This window comes from Mitosporidium daphniae, assembly GCF_000760515.2.
Source record: "Mitosporidium daphniae strain UGP3 chromosome Unknown contig-160, whole genome shotgun sequence".
Classification (NCBI taxonomy): Eukaryota; Fungi; Microsporidia; genus Mitosporidium; species Mitosporidium daphniae.
The window spans coordinates 1-8812 of NW_013546666.1; the positions used below are offsets into that span (position 1 = coordinate 1).

Sequence of the window (8812 nt, forward strand, 5' to 3'; positions counted from 1 at the left end):
GATGACGGTGATTCGTCAATGATGGACTTTCTCGACAATCAAATGGATGATGAAATGATGGTCATTAACGACGATGAGGAGGAAGGTGATGAATCATCACTCTCGTCTTCTTCATCATCATCATCATCTTCTTCCATGGAGGAAGAAGAAGAGGCGGAGATTGAAACAAACAACTCACTAATGCGCCCCACCTCTAGGGAGCCTGCTACTCATGTGATGTCCTTTGACTCTGATGATGAGGGTGATTTTGACGAAGATGATTATGACCACGATGATCAAGACGACGCAGAGGGCGATGACGAGGAATTTGCAGGCGACGAAGATGACGATGGTGAGGTTGATGGGGCCATCGCTTCCTATCAACGGCACCGTCGCCAGGAGCCTTATAATGGATCTGAGAGCGAAAATTCTGGTTTATCTTCGCCTGAAAGTAACAGAGATGGGAGACGATCCCCCTTTGACCAGATTTTTCCACCTGGAGAAGATATTATCATCAGATCTTCAATGAGCAATCTTCTTTTTTCGGCTTTTGATGATGAAGACCACCACCCCAGTCATTTACATCTCTATCCAGGCCATGAAGAGTTGGTCCACTCGGATGATGATCTTGCTGAAGCCCCGACTTATACTGTGCGTGACATTGCCCATAGCGATTATGTTCGCTCAGGGCGTAATGTTTCCCCCGGGTTTCAAATGATCGAAGGCGATGGCATTATAGGTCGCGCCGCCGCCGAAATGGTTCGGCTGTTGATGATGGATGGCGGGGCACAGTCCGGTGGTACGATTTCCGGGGGGCCATCAGCCCCACTCGCATCGACCGATTTGCCTGCTACAGGAGAGGCAGGCCAAAAGGTCATCGCGTCGTCGTCATTTTTGCTGCTTGCTGCCTTACGTGATGCCTCTGCAATGCACCTGCTACCTGGAAAGGAAAAACGGACGAAAAAAAAGAAGATGGCAATGGGAGCATCGGCAGTCTTTGAGTTGCTACCGATTTCGATTGAGCGACAAATGCCCTCTGAGGCGGATCCAGGCCCCATTTCGTGGACTCTTGGGGCACGTCCGATCCAGATTGAAGACCAGGTACCACCTGGTCCCAACCTGTCTGTTTCTTCCAGCTCCGATGCCTCGATTTCTTCGTCTGTCGTATTGAGAAGTATTGCCATGCTCCGGCCATGTTCGACTGTCGCGCGCGCACGCCAGCTCGGAGTTTTGCTAGATGCTCCTCATGACCTTCTTCAACCACACACTGGAAAGCTCCTTAGGCGAGGACCGTTCAATGAAAGGGTGCCACAATGGACAGGACCATGGTCTATTCTTCTCGGGAGTTCGAGAGCTATTTTTGCGGCATTTTCAAAGCTTTATGTGGAGCAAGTTGTTACTGAGCAACAACCACCACTTCCGGAGCCACCGATTGTTGAGGTTGAAACCCATGTTCCGGTACAGGCCTCTGCGTATGATGGAGGTGAAATTGAGAACGATAGTGGCTGGATTTCTGTTGATTCTGACGCGTCTGGAGACGCTTCTCAAATGCCCGCTGGCGATACTGACGAGTCCATGGAAGAGGAGAACCACAGCGCGTCTACTATCGAAGAACCTGTTGATGTGGAGTCAGGTAATGGCGCAGATCCTTCTGCCCAGTGGCCGATACTTTATGTAACGCCGCCACAATTAGATACCCAGGTCCTGGAGGCGTTGCCTGAAGAAATGCAGCGCGAGATTTTTTCATCTTATTTTTATGAACGACGCCAGAATAACCCAGGGCCGTTGCGCCTAGCGCTGTCGCCCGAATTTATGGAGCAGATCTGCTCGTCTGCCCTTCGTAGTCTCATTTTGGAGATGGAAGCGCAAGAGCGCGAAGAGCATCTTCGAACGTGGACAGCTTCAGGAACCGCCACTACATACCCCACCACCTCACAAGCCATGCCGCCGTCATTGACCGAAGCCTTGGGTAGCCTTTTCGCTGCAGCAGGAATGACCCTGGCGCCAGAAAGCCACCGACGCCGTCACGCTCAAGATCTTGAGAGCGACGCTGAGCTTGATGATGACACGGATGATAATGAGCTGGACGATGAGCTTCATATAGACCATCTCCAGAGAAGGTCAGCAGGTAGTGAAGACTTTACAGTGGATCCGGCGCCACTATTCTTTACCAACAGACTGGCACGCGAAGGGCGGCGTGTTCGCAGGCCTGCAGCACTTTTTCTCCAACTGCCTTTTGAGACAAATGCGGAGGCCGAAGAAAAGACTGCAAAAGAGACCCAAACAGAGGGAGACGCTAAACTAGACACCGAAGCAAACTCTTCCAATTTTCACGCTGTATCCGATTCCGATCAAAGCGAAGCCATTTCATTAGCTGTAGTTGAGAGAGCAGTAGGTGCGGGCCTTTCTGGAAAGGGCGGACTTCCCCGGCGACTACGCGCCTTCCTTGGTGTTGTGTTACGCAAAAATGGATTGCCTTTACTGATGGCTGCGCTGCTTGACCGCTTTGAACGGCGCCCTCGCGAAAGCGGTGAAGAATTTCTTTTGCTACGAATATTGGACTGGCTGTTACGTCAACCCGCGTTTTCGCTTTCCTCAGAATTTGAAACTACGCGCATGGGCGAGGCCGTCGCTAGACGCATTGTGTTGGCACCTCAGCAAAATGAGCGCTGCCTGGTAAAGGGACTTGCCTTGCTGCGGCGGCAATTTTTACGCGGGCTCTCCCCCCACACTACGGGTGAGTTTGTGCGTCGCTTTCTTCTACATGATGCAGAGCATATGTGCTCCGAGCGCCTCTTTCATGCATTTCTCCTGCTTTTAAAAGGCATTTGCGATGCCGAAGATTCCATCAAACAAAGACGCTTGATATTCGATATGGTGGTGCGCTCGACCCGCGAGCGGATAGATGCCCTCGTGGAGACAAGCTCCAAAAACCTTGATGCACACCCTTCGGCTGCAGCAACCTTTGAAATGCTGCTACGAAGTGCGCGGGCACTTAGCCTGTTCAGAGGGCCCGAGTATTCATATGAAGGTTTTGGAACCACACTGGATTCTCTTATCGCGCTTTTTAATAGTCAGCTGCAAGGGAAGGTCGAAGAATTAGCCATCACAGGTGGAAAGTTTGCATGTGTAATGTCGTTGCTACTGCAAGCGCTTTTTCTTTTGGCATCCCTTGATGGGCAGGCACTTGCACAAGATAACGTGTCCCTTTCCTCGCCAAATGTAACAGAGACGCCGGCTCCGGACTCCAACAAACATCCTTCATTTGCACCGTCACAACGATTGGTGGAATTTGCCACTCGCCACCGCGATGCGATCAATGCAAAAATCCGCGAGAGACCCTCCTTATTACTCGGAGCATTCGGTCCGTTCCGAATCCTGGGCGAGCAACCGGCCGCCATTGGCCGCCGTGTGCTTGATTTCGAAATCAAGCGCACATGGCTTGCCCGCGCTTTGCGACGAAGCGAGCCTCGACCTGCTCCATTGGCACTGCGCATTCGCCGTGACCGCCTCTTTGAAGACTCTTTCCGTGAAATCATGACGCTTCCCGCCACGGCGTTGGCCGAACGCCCGCTTTCTATTGCTTTTGACGGCGAAGAAGGAGTCGATGCTGGTGGCCTTACGCGTGAATGGTTTTCATTGCTTGCACAGCAGATGCTCAATGCTGGGTATGCACTTTTCCTACCTGTGGGCGGTGGTCAAGGCGGCTCTGGCGCAGTCTTTTATCCGAACCGCCTGTCTGCAGTGAATCCGGAACACTTGGACTACTTTGAGTTTGTAGGGCGCATCATTGGCAAGGCCGTGGTGGAAAGCCAATTGCTTGCTTGTCACTTTGCGTGTGCCTTTTACAAAATCCTATTGGACATCCCGTTGGAGCTGAGCGATCTGGAGGCTGTGGATGCGTCCTATTATCGCTCATTAGCGTGGATGCTTTCGCAGGCAGATCCAGAGCAGCTGGAAGAGCTTTCGCTTTTCATGGTCACGGAGCTAGACGATTTTGGGCGGCCACGAATGGTTGATCTTATTCCGAACGGCTCGACAATCCCTGTTACCGCAGACCGCATCGAGGAATATGTTTCGCTGACGGTCGACGTACGGCTACGTGGAGCGTTAGAGGCACAATTCGATGCCATACGGAGGGGGCTCTTTGGAGTGCTTTCTCAAGAAATCCTTGCCATATTTACGGAAAAGGAGCTTGAGCTTTTTATTTCGGGGCTTGCGCTGATTGACGACATTGACGATTGGAAGCGGAATACGGAATACGGCACCGGCTATACGGCCACGTCGCCACAGGTAGTGTGGTTTTGGAGAGCAGTGCGTTCCATGTCATACGAAGAGCGCTCTCAGTTGCTACAATTCGTCACAGGCTCGATGCGAGTTCCTTTGGGCGGGTTTTCACGCCTACTCGGCTCAAATGGCGCGTTGCAAAGGTTTTCCATACACCGGGACACGGGCGGCGCTCACCGTCTGCCACAAGCGCATACTTGCTTCAACCAACTAGATATCCCCGAGTATGAGTCCTATGAACAGCTGCGGCGTGCTTTACTGGTCGCCATTCGTGAAGGCACCACCGGCTTTGGCCTTGTGTAACCAACGTTGGTTAATAAATTGGCGGGCTCGTATGGGTTGAAAAATAATTTCCCAGTCTCAATCTCAGTCCCAGTACCAATTCCAACCCTAAACTTTATTAAACAATTCTCCAATTGGCCACATCGCGGATGGTCCAAATCGAGATCACCTCGTATCTGGGAAAGCCATCGATGAATGTAACGAACCCATTGGCGCATGGCATTTCGCCGACAGGGCCTCATTCGCCATCTGGTTTCCGCTCAACCAGTGATGAGGCCATCCATTCAGAGCTTGTTAAGGGCTCTGAGGAATTTTCGATCCCAAATGCCAGTCCTGCAAGTCACAGCCAGCTGTTGGAGCTGTTCAGTTTTTTCCTGTCCTTTGCAGAATATTTTGGATGCACAAACTTTTCCTTTACAGCAATGGTCGACTCTTTTGTGAACATGCTTCCTGGCCACGCAATTCCGACGATCGTGGAGACCATGCTCATTTCAATGGTGAGCTTGATTGTGCGGGAATACAACTCCTCCGCGGCCTTTAGCACGACAGTTGACAGCCATTTTGACGCCACCGTGGTGGAGCCTCTCAGCTTTCCATTTGAAAGCTATGACTATAAGGTAACCTTGAAGTACTGATCACTGAAGGTGCAGCCCTTTCTTAGATCCAAAACATCGTCAGCTCGCTCATCGTTTTCACACAAGAGAAAAAGGATGGCTTGTCCAAGGTCACGTCCAAGTGTCGCCGTTGACTCGGACCTTGACACGGAGGATGAGATTTATCAGGAAGAAGAGGACGAGCAACAAGATTCCGACGAAGAAGAGGAAGATCATGATCCGGGAAAGTCACGTGATTTTGAGGATCTTAGCCTGGGAAGTATTCTTTTAGAATACTTTGCCGAGGAGTACAAGGTTTCCGACTATTGGGCCATTGTCCTTTTTTCGCTCTTTCAAAAACAGGTGTCTTTCCCGCAGCTAATGATTTTAGTTTACGCATGAAGAGTTCAGCCAGTTTGTCTCGATTCCGGGCCAGTTTACGCACCAGAATTGCATGGCCCTTTTTTGCTATTTTTCCATTTCAGACAAGATCAACATTTTCCACATTTTGATGACGGTGTCTCTGCTCGCAAATGAGTTGAGGTTCGACAATTCATGCCAATAGTTTCCCATAGGCGACATGTTGATACGGTACTGGAGGAGGGATATTCCTCTAAAATCAAGCTTTCTGGCTGCGAGTCCATCATGCAGTCAAGGTACAGTTGTAGCATTTTTTCCGCAGGTCAACCGAAAAAAGGGATCTTGAGGCTGAGCTCGACATGCAGCAGGCTAATTTTGATTTTTTAAAGAACTCGATAGCAAATTCTCATGGTCTTGATGAAATGCGGCAGGGCCATCATAAAAGGTAGGGCATCTCCAATCACAACAGAGCAAGAAACTCCCCTCAATTGCATGGCAGCAGTGTTGAAGAAGTGGAGCTTTCGTTGAAATCACTGAAAAAGTCCAAGTCTCTCATCGAATCAAAAATAAGAGGCATCGAAAAAGCGCTTTCCGGACTACAGAAAGATGTAAGCATTTGCACTTCCTTTCCTTTTCAGGCTTTCGCTTTGCGAATCAAGCTATGCCATCACGACCGTATGCTTTTACATCCACTGGCCGTGCCGGGCGGTCAAGAGTACATTTGGTGGCTCGATAACCCGCTTCCACACATAAAGATCGGATATTCGCCCTGCGTTGCTCCTTGGACTGGGCGCGTGTTCATAGAGTTTTTGAGAAAAAAAAACTCCACAATGGACTCGAAAAGCGGTGGCATCAAGTATCGGCGAATGACGCTTTTGCCGACCTCGAATTCGATAAAATGGAGGTCCATCACGACACCTGGATCTCCTGCCATCAAGGCGCTGACCCCGCTTCTGTTTGAGGCACACCTTGACCCGACCCATATACAGCTTTCCTTGTCTGAACACCCCGTAACATGCGTGAAATTAACGATTAGGACTATCATTTATTATTTAGAAAATCAAAACGAAGCCCAAATTCATCAGATGATGGACCCGAGTCATGGATGATTTACACCAATAAAAAGTAAATATTCAGATCGCTTTTCTGGAGGTCCTTTGTCTTGGTCTAAAGGCTCGCTCCTCCACATCGGAAGAGTTGATTGAAAAATCTTCAACACCAATTCTGGATTTCGAAAGGCTCTCGGAAAGCCGCGAGGATGTCCTTCTAAAGTCCCTCTCTTGGCTTGCAGAGAATTTCTTTCCGGGGGGCGGCGGTGCAGACGAAAAGGGCAAGTCTTTGGAGCTTGAAAGTCTATTGTTGTTGGGCTCGTCGCCCAAGGGTTTTCCGGCCCCCACATCGGCAGTGCCCAGGGAAAAAATCCTTATCGATCTTCTAGGGACAATGACAAACTTGTCTTGATCTGGCTTTGCAGAGCTGCTGTTGGCCGAGCTGTGAAGGGGTCTTTTAGAGACACACTGCACGACATCAGGCTTCGTCAGCCTATCCGAGCGTCTTGGCGACGTCAATTTTGACGTCGCCACAAGATTTGAGCCGAAAGTAAGTGTCTGCTCTTTGAATCTGTATCGCGCAAATCTGGCCTCCAATGCGCGATCCGAGATTTTCTTTGTCGGCTTTACATGTTCATCTATAAAGGCGATCAGCTTTTCGTGCAAAATTGAGGCCTTTTTTATGATGTCAGAAGAGTCTTCGTTGAAAAGCATGGCATTCGACAATATTAAATTGCAATCCCATTTGAGGGCTTCGATCCTGCGATAAAAGTTGCCATCAAGCCTGTCGATTATTAAATTCAACGACATCGGGTATGGAACGATCGACGAGTATGAAGGGAACATGTCAAGCGATACAAGGGTTAAAAAGGGTTTGGCAAAGCTGGACGATTTCAAGGATTCAAAGAACTCACAAAGCCGCTTCCTATCCGTAGCGGAAAGCTCATCAGTGCACTTTCTTTCTGCATCAAGACTTTCCCATATGCTGCACCTATCAAGAAGCGGCTGCTCCTGGGCCTCAAAGCCATTGGCATCAGCACCATTTGCATCTTTCCAAACAATAGAGTACGCCTGCCACGGCGAAAATGGCCATCTTGGATCGGCAGAATAGGAGATCGAAGCCACGGTAGCGGGATGGATTTCGGTTTCCGAAAAAACCACCTTGATCTCGTCATTGACATGCGTGGAGCCATACGATTCTATTGAAGACTCGTAGCTTTCCCAAAGAATAATAAAGTCTGGCACATTCAAGTCAAAATATTGGACGTAAATGGACTGTCCAACCAGTGACGCATTTTCGTCGTTCAAAACGACGCAATCCAATTGAACCCAATGGACGATGTTCGTGTAGCATTGAATGGACTCTATTTTCAAAGCAACCACGGAAGAAAACGAGTTTCCAACATAAGGAAGCAAAGGCTCAAATTGATGCACCAAATCAGCATATGCAGGACTCGACTTCGCAGTGCGAATAAATAGCTCGTGGCCCTGAGGAAAATATGCAACGGTGTCGCCAATCTAAAGATTAAAGAATTGGAGCACCTGAAAAACGTAAGGAATAGACGTTTTGTAGTCGTAAGAGAAATATGGCAGATAGTCCATCGAGGTGACTGAAGAAACCTCCTCCTCCTCCTCTTCAATTTCGCCCACATTTTTGGACCGGATCTTTTTTGTAGCTTTTTTTCGCTTGTTGGGCGACGAAAGTGGCCTGGGGCGATGGGGGGAATCGATCTCATTATCTGAGCCGAAAACAGAGGAGGCTTGGTCTTGCTCATCGCTATCATCCATATCGATGGGAAGAATCCGGGAGCGTCTTGTGGCGACTCTTACCAAAGAAGCATCAACCTCATCTTCTGTCGATGCATATGATAGTCTGCTGGAATGTCTGCGTTCCCCCCTTCCAGCCTGCTGGTTTGGCGTATGAGGCAATGAAATGTCCTCATGATCCGAGGGCTCCGATGAAGATGTGCCCGGCTCTTGAAATTCTTCAAATAGCTCGTCAGATGAATCGACATGGGTTATCCATTCAATATACTCCTGCCGTTGGATTCTTTCAGATTCGTCGTCAGACCCATAAAAAACGGTATCCTTTTTTTTCTGTCTACGCTTTTTGTTCAAAGTCAACGGGGAATACAGGGCATACGAAGTTTGCATCGCGGCTTGTTCCAGCTCGATTTTGGAAATAAGCAACACTTCCGATATTTCCCTGGTAACTTGATCTTGATCCAACATCCAGTTGATGTTTGTAATGTCTGAGGCCGA

General features: G+C 49.3%; 4 protein-coding genes across 4 annotated transcripts; 3 read left to right on the forward strand and 1 right to left on the reverse strand.

Moving 5' to 3' along the window:
• Positions 1-42: 42 nt before the first annotated feature.
• DI09_160p10 (putative ubiquitin-protein ligase Tom1) lies at positions 43-4569 on the forward strand (the record flags this gene model as incomplete). Its single annotated transcript, XM_013383512.1, has 1 exon — positions 43-4569. The coding sequence occupies one exon, from the start codon at positions 43-45 to the stop codon at positions 4567-4569; it is 4527 nt and encodes a 1508-aa protein (XP_013238966.1).
• Positions 4570-4697: 128 nt separating this feature from the next.
• On the forward strand, positions 4698-5543 carry DI09_160p20 (uncharacterized protein; the record flags this gene model as incomplete). Its single annotated transcript, XM_013383513.1, has 2 exons — positions 4698-5165; positions 5250-5543. 2 exons carry the CDS (start codon positions 4698-4700, stop codon positions 5541-5543), a joined length of 762 nt encoding a protein of 253 aa, XP_013238967.1.
• Positions 5544-5696: 153 nt separating this feature from the next.
• DI09_160p30 (uncharacterized protein) lies at positions 5697-6610 on the forward strand (the record flags this gene model as incomplete). Its single annotated transcript, XM_013383514.1, has 3 exons — positions 5697-5797; positions 5839-5946; positions 6001-6610. The coding sequence occupies 3 exons, from the start codon at positions 5697-5699 to the stop codon at positions 6608-6610; spliced, it is 819 nt and encodes a 272-aa protein (XP_013238968.1).
• A 24-nt stretch (positions 6611-6634) lies between these two features.
• DI09_160p40 (bromodomain and WD repeat-containing protein 3) lies at positions 6635-8782 on the reverse strand (the record flags this gene model as incomplete). Its single annotated transcript, XM_013383515.1, has 2 exons — positions 6635-8068; positions 8171-8782. 2 exons carry the CDS (start codon positions 8780-8782, stop codon positions 6635-6637), a joined length of 2046 nt encoding a protein of 681 aa, XP_013238969.1.
• Between the last annotated feature and the right edge of the window lie 30 nt (positions 8783-8812).